Source organism: Hyaena hyaena, unplaced genomic scaffold, assembly GCF_003009895.1.
Source record: "Hyaena hyaena isolate Hyena2069 unplaced genomic scaffold, ASM300989v1 scaffold_254, whole genome shotgun sequence".
Classification (NCBI taxonomy): domain Eukaryota; kingdom Metazoa; phylum Chordata; class Mammalia; order Carnivora; family Hyaenidae; genus Hyaena; species Hyaena hyaena.
The window spans coordinates 2,070,707-2,085,978 of NW_024080890.1; the positions used below are offsets into that span (position 1 = coordinate 2,070,707).

A 15,272-nucleotide genomic window follows, 5' to 3' on the forward strand; every position below is an offset into this window, starting at 1 on the left:
GCCACCCAGGCGCCCCTCAAGTTGGGTGTTTAAAGAATCATTGCTGTCGAAGTTGCCGCGGCTGTTTTTCTATTCTGTGTCTCACCACCTGACACCGTGCACACACGGGTTGAGCTGCGCACACAGTTGAGGTCTTGTGAGCCAGAAACAAGCCCGTGACAGACATTTTTGACAGCCTGATGCACATACAATAGTGTTTGCAGTTACAAAGCATCTTAGTCCCTGAAAGAAGATACTTTAACGTTCCTAAGAAAGCGAATACCATTGTTCTCAGAGATCCTTATTGGGTTTTAGTAGCGTGATCCTCTTTCCTGGGGCACGTAGTACTTTTTCACCATTTACAGCCTTCCTAATGCAGGAGAGCAAGCGGCCAGGGGACCCGAGGTAGGGACAGGCTGCTGCCATCTGCTTTGACTAGGAAGCCGGTGACGGATGTCCCTGCCCTGGTATGCACAGGGCAGTCCAGCTCACCGCTTCTCAGCTCGGTCTTTAAAAAAAAAAAAAGTTTATTTATTAATTTTGAAAGAGGGATCTGCATTAGCACGCGCAGAGGAGGGGCAGAAAGAGAGAGGAGGGGCTGTCAGCACAGACCCAGTGCGGGGCTTGAACCCACAAACTGTGAGATCACGACCTGAGCCAAAATCCAGTCGGATGCTTAACTGACTGAGCCACCTGGGTGCCCCTCAGTCTTTGCATCCAGAGAACTCTGGCGTGTCGTCCAGGCCAGATTCCGGCTGTTTCTCTCCCGTGTGGATAAGTGACGGCACACGGAAGAAATTGCTGATTAGAGTAGTTCAAACTTCCTTGCTTTCCTTTTCCACTTGGAGTAGGGGCCCCGGGGTTTCGTACGCAGCCCACCTCACCAGCCCCCTCTCCTCTCCTCTTGCAGGAGGAATTCTGAGGAAAGGCGCGAAGCTGTTCTTCCGCCGGCGACAGCAACAGAAGGACCCTGGCATGAGCCAGTCGCACAATGACCTCGTGTTCCTTCAGCAGCCAGAGGGGGCCCGGAGGAAGGGGGCGACGCTCACCAGGATCCTCAACAAGAAGCTGCTGTCCAGGCACAAGGGCAAGGGCACCGTGAACGGGGGCCCGGTGGAGCCCGCGGCCGGCGGCCTCCCCCTCCCCCACCAGGACTCGGGGCGACGCGTGCCCACCTAGCCACCCCCAGGGCGGAGGGAGAGTGCCTGCGAGCCGTCAGCCAGCCGCCCCATCCTGCCGGGCTGTACCTGCCAAGGTCATCCCGTCAAGAAGGACGAAGACCCGCGTCTCCGGCCAGGGGGCTTTCCCAGAGGAAACTCACGAAGCCCCACGTGCCGCCAGATGCCAAAGCGGACCCGAAGGCGCTGCCGCACGGGCTGTGCCCAGAGCTGAACTTAATTAGAAGATCTGCATTACGGACGAGAGCGCGTCCTATAACGGAAGGGGATGGGGCCGGGTTGGGGGACTCTTATCTCCCCCACTCTGTGCTCCAGCGCGTATTCTCCTGGGTCCATGCCTGGACCGCGTCGCAAAGAGGAGGTGTCCCTCTGTGCTGTCACTGTGAGCGGAACGGATGGGTCACCTCTCCTGCCTGGCAGCTCAGACGCAGAGCAGCCGGCCCTGAGTGCGGAGAGGCGGGGCGGAGGCGGGATTTGGGGTCAGTAGAGAAATGGAGGTGGTAATGGATACACTGTGACAAAGGCAGGAACGTAGTTGCCTTTGACAGCAGCCATAGAACCCGACAAGTATGCAAACACTAGATCTATCCCGTGCACATGAGCTTGAACACGCTTGTATGTTTCCTTTGCTAGCGGGCGACCTGTAAACTCCGATGTGGCTTTCCCAGCCTCCTCTGTGGTTTCAAAAGGGCTCAGGACACCAATGGGGCAGTCACCAGGTGGCTTTTTTCCCCCGCCACCAGCTCACCCGCTGGGGTACTTGCTTAAACAACAGTGCAGGGAGGGGCCTCTGGAATTAAGTCCTGGGCAGTGACAGCTAACAGAACAGGGCCACCAGCCACCCAGGGTTTTTTCCTTTAGTCCAAGGTTAGTTTGCCAAATGTTGCCAGTAGCTGAAACAAAGTAACTCTGGGGCAAAAGAGAAAAATCATTCTAGGTCTCTCCTGTGAGCCTTAGGGATGGAAGGTTAACAGTAACAAATGGGCCAAACTTGCCTCACATTTTTCCGGGAACTCTTCACAATCGGCTGTGAACAGTGCTTGATGCATTTGGGGGGCAGTGGGGGGGGGGGAAGCTTGCTTTGATTTCCAGTGGGGAAAAAAGATAAACGTGGCCCACAATGTCCGTATCCCCGTGTGCCCTTCGGGCCACGTTCCTCGCCCGTGCGTCTGTCCACGGGCTTGCACGCCGGCCCGTGTCCGCTGAATGTGCCACGTAGCTAGGACAAGCTTATTTTCACCGTGGCCGTCCGTGTGAAAGGCTCTGATGCTTTAATAAGATTCACTTTCTTCCAAAAAGATTTAAAGGGCCATAATGGAGCCTTCACTTTTGTCACGGATATGAAACTGGGGAAGCTCCTTCCTACAAAAGCTTCCGCTCATCCTTAAACTTGTATTTCAGGGGTAAGAAAGCCACTGCCAAACAGAAACCTTTTCGAAAACCAAAATTATGGAAACTTTTTGTTTTTCCTTTTCTCTCGAGGGAGAGATTAGAAGACCACATTAAGAATTTTACTTAAAAATACACCTTTAAAAAAATCTCTCGGGGTCCCAGATATTCATCAAGTAACTATAAAATGGCTTTGTTCCCCGTACACTGTTCTTGAAGACGATATTCTGGTCCTCACCGTAAAACACCACGTGGCCTTCTGGATGTATGAACGCCAGGTCAGTCCCCATAGGCTGGTAGTCTCTCCCAGGCTCTGGGGCGCACATGGCCACTTTGTTCTGTTTTATTTGAAGGACTGTCCTTCCTCACCTGGTAGGCAGAGCTTGGGACACATTCAAGATTACTTCTAAGAGGACCTCCAGTGTCAGAGTTTCAGGTGCCGATCAGAAGTTCTTAGGACAGTTTTCTGTTTGATTTTGCAGCTCAGATCAACTCAGTGTATTACGTGTGACGCTATCAGGGCTCTACCTAAGAGCTTTCTCGCTCTCAAGAAAAGGAAATGTCTTCGCCATTCCCATTCCCAATTGACCCCGTGAGGATTTTGGTCACTGTTGTAATTTCTGTTAAGGGCTCTGCTTTCTGCACTTCCTGGTGACTTGAAGCCCCTTGCAGATGGAGGGCGAGTGAGAGGCGGGCTGCGTGTGTCCCGTGTGTGAAGCAGGGCCGTCCCACGAGACAGGGAGCGTGGTGTCCCCGAGATCTGTGTTTCCATGTGTCCGTCCGGCACACATCAAGAGCCCCGTACACTTGAGTAAGATCCAGAGGCCCCTCAAGATGCGCACACGTTTTCTCCAGCCGAGGGCCTTTTCCGAAGTCACAGAGGACAGGGCCGTGTCAGGGAGTTTAGGAGAAAATATAGGGCGGAAGGGTGAGTGAGGGCAGTGCTGTGAAAATGGGCCCTGTTGATACTGTGATCGCTTCGTCCGCGTCTGCTTCCCCAGGCCCGCGCTTTCCCGCGTGGGGATTTACGTGACCATGAGCGCTGTAAAGTTAAAACGCCGACGAAGGCCACACACCAAGTACTACACATTCTTGTTCGTAAAGCACCTTATACCCGTCCCTCGTGCGTCAGCGGCTAGAGCGCTTTTGTGTTTGTCTGTCTTCCTGATACTTTCACGAGCGGCGTGTCGAAGTGATTTCTTCTGAACGCTGGGCGACGAATGGGGCGTCTGTACATCGGGAACCGGGCACTCAGGTTGGTTCTGGTGCACTGGGCGTGCCGCCCTGGGTTCAGGACTGTGCCCAGGATCTTTGCAGAGGCAAGTGCAGAAGCCCTGAGTGTGTGTGTGTGTGTGTGTGTGCGTGTTATTACTGTAGCAATAAGAGAAGCAGCGATCTCACTGTCCCGGCTGAAAACCTGCTGTGAAGAAGGTCGAGACAGAGCACTTTATATAAATCGACCCTCAAATTTAAGTGGGAAGCCAGCCCTTGATTCCTCCCGATGGCTACCTGGCCGGTCACTGCCCAGCAGCCACAAACTGGGGGCCCATCTAGATTTCCAATTGGTTTCACTGGCTGCATTTATAGGAGAGAGCTGGAAGATTCTCTTCTGGGGCAGAAAGGGACAGATTAAGTGCTACCGCTGCCACCAGCTGGTGGGGAGGGGCTTCCGGGTAATTGTCTCACATCTCCTGGTCTTGAAATCTCGCGGCACAAGCCGGTGGTCACTGCAAGCCAGAGTGTTTCTCTGCGCTGGGTGGGAACAGGACTCGCGCTGGTGTAGACCGGAGGCCGGGCCCTCTCTCCCCGTCCCAAACCTGCTCAGGCCTGATTACCAAAGCGTGAGGCACGGACTCACTGGCACTGCTGCTTCCTGCAGAGCAAACTCAGGTTACCTCCGGGTCCCTTCCTGCAGCATATTCCTGCTAGACGTGTGAGGAGGCACCCGGAACACACCGGCCTGCCCGGTCTACCCAGCGCCCAGCCAGTCGGCAACGAGCCGCTTATTATTTAGGCTTGTGGTTTTTCACCCCCAGTGTCACATCGAAGCTACATTTTTTTTTTTTTAAAGAAGAAAACGCAAGGTTTTCCAGGTATGTGGCAGAGTCTGGCTTGACGGTCAGGCGGGGGGATGAAGCCACCTGGCGGTGACTGTAACCCTCAGTAGCACTTTAGAAACGCGTTACCTGCTGTCCGGCCCCAAACCGCAGGAGGTGCGGCTGGGACACGAACGGTGTCTGAATGAAATAAACGTGCACATGGAACACTAACAGGCCGAGTCGTGTCTGCTGCGCCCTGGGCCGGCCTGGATCGCCTTCTGCTGGGTGTTCAGCCGTCTGCGCGCACGCCCGTCATGACTGGCTGCGCGAGCGGAGATGCGGGCCCTTCGCTGCCGCCACTTGCTTTACTCTTAGATAATTGTGGGTGTTACCCGTCAGGGTGGGCTGGGCCTGGGTCCTCCGGGGGCAGAAGCTGGGATGATGAGGTGACTGCAGGATGCCCAGCAGCCCTCTGGGGACACTGTTCTCTAGGGGGCAGGCTTGCACCCATCCCTGAGCTCTCGTGGTCCTCACCGGCCAGGATAGCGTGGGGCAGGTTCCTGCCTGGGCTCAGAGTAGAGATGGTGTCACACTGACACGGGGCTTGTGGCGGGTCCCGGGTGGGGCGGGGCAGCGGGGGCCTGAGCCGGGCACAGACACACGGATGGATCCCGCACAAACCCCGCAAGCATCGGGGCTCCTTCCCGGCGGCCGGGTTCTCCGTCCCGTCCCCCCTTCCCTGCTGTGCCCAGGTGCCGCAGCATTTGGGACACTGGTGCCCAGACCCCGACCTCTTCCTGGGATGGCCTTGCGGGGTACGGAGTGGGGGCCCAGATCTCTGATACCTTTGTCTCCCCGTGCAGAAGCCCCAGCCGTTCTGGGGCTTGGAGTCGGATTCTCAGCTCTGGTCGTGGCCAGGTGGGGAGGGCGGTGTCTGGGGGTCTGAGCCCGCGGCCCTTCCTGTGCGGGCGCTGGGCCCGGCGGGCTCACTGGAAGGCCAGCCTCGCCTGGATTTGTCAGATCTGCCGGTCACCTCGAGGCCCACGCTGCATTCTTACCAATCACATCCACACTGCCCACCTTAGCCCATGTCAGCTACCTGCGGCCACCTGCGAATGCGCTCCCCTCGCCCCCGTCGTACGCCCCTCCCTGTCCTAATGACCTAGCTGAACCCAAGCCCCACCTGCTCCATGAAGTAGCCTCAGCCACCAAGGATGACCCAGAGCACGGGGCACTTCAAGTGCCCGTCGCTTGACCCCAGATCACTGCCTCTAACGCTGGCTCCTGGGCGGGCCGCGTATCCCCAGGGCTCAGGACAGCGCGCACCTCAGGAACACGGGCACATCTGGGAAGTCTGCTTACGCCCATCCCGCCCCACTCCCCCGGGCTCAGGGTCGGGGCACAGAGCCTGCCAAGGAGGGGACCACCATGACAAAACCATGCTATTGTGACCTTGGCCACTTCCTATAAATACAGGGTGCCCAGCACTCAGGTCAGCAAATAGTTCGTACAAGAAGAAAAGGGGGATTGGGTTGCTCACCGCAGGGGCCAGACGGATGACGGAGGGCAGGCCTGGGCTGAAGAGAGTGCTGCCGGACCACACCCCCGTCCCGTGGCGCCCCAGAAGCACCCGCACCCACGGCGCAGCTCAGCCCGGCTCCACGCCTCCACTTCCCGTTGTGTCCTGTGTGTGCCAAGCATCCGGCACTGATACCAACGTTTATCAGGCCAGATGCTTGGGGGCCTTGGGCTATGCGGTATTTTATACAGAAGCTGGATAAAGACGCAAGATCACAGAGACAGTGACTACGGTAACTGAGCACTTACTGCATGCCAGAGCTGTTGAGTGACTCTTACACTCTTAGAAACAACCCCCTGAGTCATGAGCCATCTCAGCTTTGCAGATTGGGAAACGGGGGCACAGACGGGTTAGGTGACTTGCCCAAGATTACACAGTGGAGAAGTGGCAGAAGACAGAATTTGAGCCCAGGCTGTCTGGCTGGAGGGTCCCTGCTGCCTTGTGTCGGATGCAGAGACCAAGGGCTGCCGGCCTTACATCAGCCCTGTTATGGGCGAGAACACTGTCCAGTGACATGCAATGCTTGGCACACGGTGAGAATCAAGTTACTTGCAGAGTAGATTTCGCTCTTTATCTGCATAGCAACACGTGGCCAGATTGAAAAGTGAGACATAGTGTAGACAAGTGGCTTAGGGTTATTTATTTTTATAAAGTCTGGTATGAAAGGAATCCACTAACAAAACAACAGGGCTGATGAGCTGTTAGACAGTCCACGCGTGAGGCAGCCAGTGCCTGGCCGAGAGCATCACCCCGGGGCAGGGCTACGCGCATCGCATCGCCATCATGATTACACCTTAACGCGCAAGTTAGTGTCTGCTGGGGAAGAACAGCGCTCTTCGCTCTTTGGAAAATCCATTCAGGGCAAAGAAAGTTCTTCTGCTTATTTTTAATTCCCCGACTTATTTTGTAAAACTTAACACTGACAGAATAATCCATAGAGCCTTCAACTAGATTCGCTGATTTTGCTGAGTCTGCTCTACCTACGTATCTATCATTGAATGATCAACTGACCGATCGCTGTTTGGAGATGTCATGTTCCACCCTGAATTCTTCTGCGTTTTCTAAGGATGGCATCGCCACACCACACACACAACAGCTGTCATCCTCAGGAAACAGGTCGTTGATGCAACATCACTACCCAGTATCAGAGGCCACATTCAGATCTCCCAGATGCCCCAGAAACATCTTCTATAGGTGGTTTTTCTTTTCTTTTATTTTTTTTTTCTGCTTGGGGTTCAGGCAAGCCTTCTGCACTGCTTTTGTTCTAAAGAATAAAATCCGAGGGGCACCTGGGTGGCTTAGTCAGCTAAGTGTCCAACTCCTGATTTTGGCTCAGGCCGTAATCTCAGGGTTTTGTGAGTTCAAGCCACGCATCAGGCTCTGAGCTGGTAGCGCAGAGCCTGCTTGGGATTCTCTCTTTCCCTCCTTCCCTGCTCGCTCTCTCAAAATAAATAAACATTTAAAAAACTAATAAAGGGGCACCTGGGTGACTCAGTTGGTTAAGCGTCCGACTTCGGCTCAGGTCATGATCCCACGGTTGGTGGGTTCGAGCCCCGCGTCGGGCTCTGTGCTGACTGCCGGCTCAGAGCCTGGAGCCCGTTTCAGATTCTGTATCTCCCTCTCTCTCTGACCCTCTACTACTCACGCTCTCTCAGAAATAAATAAAACATTTAAAAAAAACTAATAAAAAACTTTAAAGTTTTGGATATGGGGCGCCTGGGTGGCTCTGTCGGTTAAGCATCCGACTTTGGGTCAGGTCAGGATCTGGCAGTTCGTGGGTTCGAGCCCCGCGCGGGCTCTGTCTTGACAGCTCGGAGCCCAGAGCCTGCTTCGGATTCTGTGTCTCCCTCTCTCTCTGACCCTCCCCCACTCATGCTTGCTCACCTTCTCTCTCAAAAATAAACATTTTTAAAAAATTAACAAAATTTTGGATATAAACCTGCCTTGAAAGGGATTACTTCCAGCTCTCATGGAAGAACTCTACTGAACCCGTTGGTTGGGAATTCTTTTGAAGATGCAGCGACCCTTGCAACTATGCAACTACAGACCCCACCCCTGTGCTGAATGAACTGATACGGAAACGGCTTTAGGCGGGGCCAGGTCTTCCACTTTTATGAGTTTCCACTCTGCTGTCCTGTCAGTGTTTTCCGCAGACAACATGCTCTTGCCCTGAATGCCGGTACCCGTGCTGTGCACAGGCCCCGGCCACCAGCCACCTGGGCATTCGAGAACTGTGAGCTCCCTAGAGGGGCAGGGGTAGGTGAGGGGGGCATGTTAGCTGCAGGGGTCAGTCTAGGGCTCTCAGGGATCGAGCAGAACCTGAATGCTGAAAAGGCGGTGGCGGAAAGCGCCCGGGGGGGCATCCCCGGGCAGAGGGAATCTGCACACAGGCCCTAACGGTGTGAATGAGGAGCAGAAGGCCGGAGGGAGGCTGGACCCCACAGCGGGGGCGGGTGTGAGCAGGGGAAGGCGTGGAGGTGGTGATCAAGAAGGGTGTGGCAGGCCAGGCCGAGGTTCAGCCCTACTGTATGTGACACCGTGCCACCCGGAAACCACTGCAGATGGTCCGGGAGGGGCGGAGACAGAAGTCCAGCAGCCGGACCGGCTCAGCTGCCTCCTGGGAGCCGCTCGGCCTTCTACCCTCCCGCCACGCCCTTTCGCAGGGTCCTCACTTAGCACCAAGCTCACACACATACCCGTTCGTACAAGCGGGTCAAGCCGCCCAACACATTTCTGCTCCTGGGACTGCCGTGCTGAAGGTTCATATTTTCATATTAACCAAGGGCCCCCATGGGGGTTATACGAAATTATTCTCCCCCCAGTTAAGGAGGAGACAGATATTAGGCTTCAAATATACCAGATCTTTGCTAATATAACAGGTAAAAAACCATTGTGCTGCCAATTTGCTTTTTCTCCTGCAGCAGAATATGGTTGAATAGCTTTGCCTAAGCTTAAGAGCCACAATACTTCCTTTTCTAAAAAATTTTTTTTTAACATTTGTTTATTTTTGAGACAGAAAGAGAGAGACAGAGCATGAGGGGCAGAGGGAGAGGGAGACACAGAAAGAATCTGAAGCAGCTCCAGGCTGAGCTGTCAGCACAGAGCCCGACGCGGGGCTCGAACCCACGAACCTCGAGATGATGTTGGAGGCTTAACCACTGAGCCAGCCAGGCGCCGGGGGCCACTCCCCTTCCTCTACTGGGAACTGTCCATTTTTCTACTGGGTTCTTTACCTTTTTCCTGTTGATTCCTAGGAGCTTCCCGGGTATGAGGGAAATGATATCCGATATCCATTTCAAATCATTTTCCATCAGCTCATCCCTTCTTGGACTTGATCAGTGGAGCGTTCTGCCAGGCAGAAATGCAGAGGACAGTTTTACTGCTCTGCCCCAGAGTCTAAAAGAACCCTCTAGTCCCTTCTAACATTCTGTGGCATGGGAGTTTTTGGGTTATTTTTGAGAGAGAGAGAGAGAGAGAGAGAGAGAGAGAGCGCCGGCGTTGGGGGGAGAGGGGCAGAAGGAGAGAGATTTAAGCAGATTCCAAGCTCAGCGCAGAGTAGGGCCGGATCTCACCTCCCCAAGGGGCATGACCTGAGCTGGAATCAAGAGTCAGAGGCTTTACCAGGCACCTGCCCTCAAGTGCTTTTGATGGAGGGAGGGTACCAGGCCACCAAGCCCCAGATCCTGGGGGGTGGGAGGTGCAGAAACAGCTCCAGGGAGCGGTGTGGCCTCAAAGGTGCCCTGGCCACGGGGGTGGCCTTCCCAACGCTTCCACGCGGCAGCGTCACACGGGCCACGAGTGTGGTTTGGGAGCCCGCTCTGCTGGGGTCCAGACGCTGCCCCCTCCCCGCCCCCACTCCCCCAGCTTGTTGGGGGCCTGGTAAGGCTCTGTGCCAGTTCCCTGCGGACCAGGAGGCCTGGGGCACGCTGCCGGCTATTTTCAGAAATAACTACCATCCGGCAGCAAATCTCAAACTGACTTTAAAGAAAAATCCGACTCTGTCTTTCAAGTCTTCCTGCCTCAAAAGAAATTACGGCTCCAGCAGCCCTAGAAGAGATTTACAGGGGCCCCAGGGGCCCTCACCAGGCGCGCCTCCAGGAGACCCGCGGCAGAGCCAGCCCCGCCCCGCCCAGGCGGGGCGGGTCCACGCCGCCCTAGCCCTCCGCCTCCCCGTCCACACCGGCCGCCCCGCCGGATCTACATCGCCTGCTCCGCGTGCCACACCACCCACTCTTCTCTTCCCGGTCTACACCGCCTGCCCTCTACAGATCTCTGTCCACGCCGCCCTTACCCTCTTTATCACCATCTCCGCGTCGCCCCCCTCCTGTCCACACCGCCGTCTTTCCCACTACCCGATCCACATTGCTCGCTCCTGGAGCGACACCACCCACTCTCCCACGCCCGGTCTACACCGCCTGCCCCCTGCCGCTCTCCGTCCACGTCGCCCTTGCCCTCCTCGTCAGCATCCACGCCTCTCTGTTCTCCTGTCCACACCAACCGCTTTCCCACTGCCCGACCCGCATCGCCCGCTCCCGGCTCCACAACCACTCACTCTCCCACACCCGGTCTACACTGCCTGCTCCCTGCCGCTCTCCGTCCATGCCGCCCTTGCCCCGCGCATCACCATCCACGCCTCGCTGCTCTCCTGTCCACACCGCCCTCTCTCCCACTCTCGGTCCACACAGCTTACGACGTCGCTGTTCTCCAATCCACATCACCCGCTCTCCCACTCCCGCGTCCACACCGCCCGCTCTCCCACTCCCCCGGTTCGCGCGACCCGCTTTCCTACCCCCGGTCCACACCGCCCGCGACCTGCTCGCGGCTCTGGGTCCGCGCCGCGGGTGCACGCCGCCCGCTCTCCGTCGGCCCCCGTCCGCGCCGCCCGCGCCCGCGCCGCTCGCCCGCGAACTACAACTCCCACAATGCCCCGCCGCCGCCCCCCGGCTTCCGGTGCTGCGCAGTTTCCGGAGCGGATCGCAACCCGGAGTCCGGATCCGAGCCCGCTCTGCACATTCCACAGGCAGGTAAAGCCCGGGGCCCCGCGCCCGCCGCCGCCCCCGCGCGCCGCCCCGGCCCGGCCCGGCCCGCGCCCCGCGCCCCGCGCCCGGCCCGCCGCCCCGGCCCCGCCCGCCCGCCGCCCGCCCCGGTCCAGCCGCCATGCCGACTGTTCTTTGTTACATTCGCCGGCTGCGGGCTCCGTGGGCGATCGGAGTCAAAACCCGGCTGGATTTCCCGGAGCCGCTCCGGGATCGCCCTGCGCGCCGCCCGCCCGCCCCGCCGCCCCGCGGCCCGCGCGCTCCGGGCCCGCCGCCCGCCGCCCACGGCCCACCGCCCGGCCGGCGCGGGGTGCGGGGCGGCGGGGCCGCGCTCGCCCGTGGGTGCGGCGCGGGGGCCCCTCCGCCCCCGGCCCCGGCCCGCGGTCCCCGCCCCCGGGCGCCCTCGCCGCCGACGGCCCGGCGTGATGTCACCGCCCCCCCGTCCTGGCGCCCAGTCTCCCGGGGGGCGCTCGGGGAGGGCCCGGATCCCCGCCACGGCGGTTAGGAGCGCGGACCCCGGAGTCCGGGCGATGGGGCCCCCTAGGCCCCCTCGGAGCACCCCCTGCCCTCCCCCCTTTTTCTGTAAACCCTTGGGTGGCCTAGGGAAGGGAGTCAGGTCCGTGGACAGGTGACACGGGGTGGGTGGCGGTGCCAGGAGGGGCTCGCCGGCCGCACAGGTGAGGCCCGGCCGGCGCGGACAGGTGGCGGCGCTGGCCATGTGGCCTCCCGCGAGAGACAGGTGTGCGCGGCGAGGGTCGGGCAGGTTTGAGACCAGAGTAAACTCGCCATGGAAAATGACCTGCCTGGTGGAGTTGTGGGCTTACCTTTCTTAAGCTCTTCATGTAGGGGATGGGGTTTCTCCCCCAAAAGGCTCAGAAATTGCCCCCGCCCTCCCCTAGGGTGAGTTAAAATGGTAGAAGTGTGACATCAGAGGCACATGGACCCGTGTGTGTGCTTAAAGCTGCCCAACACGACACCACATTTGCTCAAGCCACTTTCCTAAAATCTGGACTCACCAGGTAGATTTGGAGAACCCGGCTTGGTTCCTAAAGGTATTTTTGAGGATGAAAAGTAAGGGAGCCTCTGGTTTTATGATGAACCTTAGCGGAATAACCAGAACTCTCCCCGTGGGTGCGGAGAGGCAGACAGGGTTGTGAGGAGGGCCGCGCCCCACCCCAGGACAGCACACCACCACGCTGTGTTTCAGACCTGCACGCTTTCCATATTTTCACAGCTCCGCACGGCTTCTCCTGATTTCCTTGACATCACAGCCTTACGGTGAATGGCTAAGAAAGAGAACTCTATGGTTTGGATTTTGAAAGGGAAAAACAGCAAAATTCTTCCTTTGTAGAAAGAGTTTTCCCTGTCGATTTCTTTGATTCATACATTTGTGCAAAAAAAAAAAGTTGCCAACAAAGGATATAATGTTATATTCTATTTTGGAAGCAGAAAAGACAGTTATATTATTGTTATTATTATTACTTTTTACCAGAAAACAAATGAGTCAACCCCAGTTACAAGGCTAATCCCTTTTGGTGGAGTAATTATAGTTGAGAACGAACTCTGTTTGCTTCAGATAGACTTCTAATCACCATCCTTTCGCTATCGTTCTCTGGGGAGGAAGCCAGGACGGGGACACTCCTCATGTTTTGCAGACTTTTGAGGGACATTGAGGGAATGTTTCTGATGCGCGCGGTCTCAGAGGTTAAGTTTGTTAAGCAGTGACTTTGTGCGTCCTTGGTGTCCGTTTCACGTGTGTGCGGCGTGGCTGACTCCTGCCCGGCTCCGCTCAAACGGCTCATGGGTGTGTATACTCATCCCCTGGGCCGGTCACGCGATACATGTTTCTTCAGTGCAGGCCTGTCGTGGGTGACAAGGCAGAAGGCAGGGCCTCTCGCACCCCATGTCGTGGAGGGCGGGAGGCGGGCGGCGACAGCAAACGGTAAACCTCGGGGAGGTGGACAGCGGTTGGAGCATGTAGGGGAGAGGAAGCAGGGGGAGGCTGTGGTGCAGAGGGGCGGGCACGCGCAGGCAGGCTGAGCAGGGGACATCTGAGGCCAGTGCCGTGAGGTGCCCAGGGAAGTCTGGGGTGAGCGTGAGGCCCCGGTGTGGAGCGAGCTTCGCCTGCTCGGGGATGAGTGAGGCGGTGCGGCCGAGGGGAGGGAGCCCGGGCTGCCGGCCACTCCTCCTGAGTGCCAGGCGGACGCCACGGAGGGCTTCGGCGGGGGTGGGACAAGATCCGTGTCTGTGGCTGCCACGTGGGGGACCCGGGTCCCTACAGGATTCCATTACCAGCAGGGCGGAGGCGGGAGGGAAATGAGGAAGTAGGACAAAGTGTATTTCTAGAGCCAGGAGGCCTTGCCGCAGGCTTGGTTGAGAAACGTGTGGCAGGTTAGGAGGTGCAGTTTACCGAGGTGCAGGTGACAGGTGTGTGGGGCCCGGGAGGAGGGGGTGGTGATCGGGGGAATCCGGGCCCGCAGACAGGGGCATCTTCAAACCGCCCCTCTCCCTCTGGGTGGGAGAGACCCTGGCTGGGACGGGGGGGAGGGGAGGGGTCTGCCTGCTCACAGCACAGGAGACAGCAGGCCAGGGATCCCCCCAGACAGGCGGGTGTCGGGGGAGTGGCCTCACTGTGTGCAAGAGGGAGGTTTGCGGCAGGAGGAACGTGGCCTCCTTGTGTGGTCGGGGTGGCGGGCTCTTGGGTGGGACGGTGGCCGTGGGAGACGCTGCTCTGCAGAGCTGTCCGTCCCCGGTCACTCATCTGTGGAACGAGGCTCCTGCACCCACACTTAGAGAACTGAAGCCTAGGAATGGATCTGAACACAGGTCCGTGGCGGGCGACCCTACTGGGGAAAAGGCCCATGTGCCTCGTCAAACATGGCTTCTTTCTTAGATGACTGTTCATCAGACGCGTGCCATCCCCTTGTGGGGGCCGGGGGGGTTCCAGTCAGTGCGGCGCTGGCCCGGCCCGGAAGGCGCGATCACAGCCTGTGGTCCGAGCGGATCAGGCCCGGTGTGGGCTGCGTGCACACTGCCCCGCGCATGCCTGCACGTGGCCCGTGGAGTCCCGCCCAGCTCAGGTCCGTAACCGAGGCTGTGGCTCGCACGCCCGCAGCGAGGGGAGCGGCGGCCACAGATGCAGAAGTGCCGCGAACTTCCTGACGGTTGAGGGGACTTGTTCGTGCGTGTGGTAAACAGATGGCTGTGCAGATCACACTGCCGTGTGTAGATTCCAGCGGACGTGCTTAGAGCAAGGACCTGACAGTTTTATTTTAAGAAGCCAGTGTTTATGATATGCTGGAAATTGCGCCCCTTGCAGCTGTTAAAACTAGGGACGAGCGGTGTGAGCTGTGAGCTTAAGTGCAGGGCTGTCAGCAAGGAAGTCAGTGGGGTCGGCGCCGCGGACCAGACTGGGGACACGGGCACGGGAGGTGACGCGGGGGCAGGTGCTGGGTCAGCGGGAGAGGGGACCAAGGGGCAGCCCAGGTTACCCCACGGAGGCGGCTTTGGGCAGGGGACAGGAAGGCAAAGGGGCTTAGGAAGGCGCCCCCGGGGACGCGGGGAAGACCGGGAGTGTCCACGGGAAGGGACAGCCTGAGGGCTGCCACCCGGCGCCTCTGCTGATGGAGGGCTGGGCTCAGCAGGCTGGAGAGCGAGGCCAGGGCTGCCGGAGGGCTTCGGTGGAGCCCTGGGAGTGAATCCTCCATTCAAGGGAGAAAGGTAGGCGAGGAAGCCGACAGACTTCTTCCTGGGAGTCTTGCAATAGGAAGAAAGAGGGGGGCACCCGGGGGGCTCAGTCGGTCAGGCGTCCGACTTCAGCTCAGGTCATGATCTCACGGTTCGTGGGTTTGAGCCCCGCATCGGGCTCTGTGCTGACAGCTCAGAGCCTGGAGCTGCTTCGGATTCTGTGTCTCCCTCTCTCTGCCCCTCCCCTACTCTCACTCTGTCTTTCTCTGTCCCTCAAAAATGAATAAACGTTAAATTTTTTTTTTTTTATAAAACAAAAGGAGGAGAAATGGGGCTTTAGAGGTCATGGGGAGGTGACATGAAGGAAAACAGTTTTGTTCTAGAG

General features: G+C 58.0%; 2 protein-coding genes and 1 long non-coding RNA gene across 9 annotated transcripts in view; 2 read left to right on the plus strand and 1 right to left on the minus strand.

Annotated features, from left to right (window-relative positions):
* C2CD2 (C2 calcium dependent domain containing 2) overlaps positions 1 to 4,816 on the plus strand; it is a 55,634-nt gene extending 50,818 nt beyond the window's left edge. For 4 of the 5 annotated variants that reach the window (XM_039245436.1, XM_039245439.1, XM_039245438.1 and 1 more), the window contains exon 14: positions 890 to 4,816. In XM_039245436.1, coding sequence (XP_039101367.1) covers positions 890 to 1,158 — 269 coding nt within the window. In that variant the 3' untranslated portion in view covers positions 1,159 to 4,816. The remainder of the gene's footprint in view (positions 1 to 889) is intronic. The other variant, XM_039245441.1, reaches the window with a different exon arrangement.
* LOC120240661 lies at positions 31 to 11,036 on the minus strand. Its single transcript, XR_005530683.1, has 3 exons — positions 10,954 to 11,036; positions 9,398 to 9,512; positions 31 to 487 (listed from the first exon to the last, which is right to left on the minus strand). It is a non-coding gene; the product is annotated as an uncharacterized LOC120240661 (long non-coding RNA).
* Positions 11,037 to 11,135: 99 nt separating this feature from the next.
* Positions 11,136 to 15,272, plus strand: part of PRDM15 (PR/SET domain 15) — a 58,691-nt gene continuing 54,554 nt past the window's right edge. The window contains exon 1 of one of the 3 annotated variants that reach the window (XM_039245498.1): positions 11,136 to 11,188. The gene's annotated coding sequence lies outside the window, so the exon portion shown is untranslated. Of the gene's footprint in view, positions 11,189 to 13,240; positions 13,290 to 13,589; positions 13,628 to 15,272 lie in introns of those variants that run through there. The other 2 variants (XM_039245499.1, XM_039245500.1) reach the window with 2 other exon arrangements.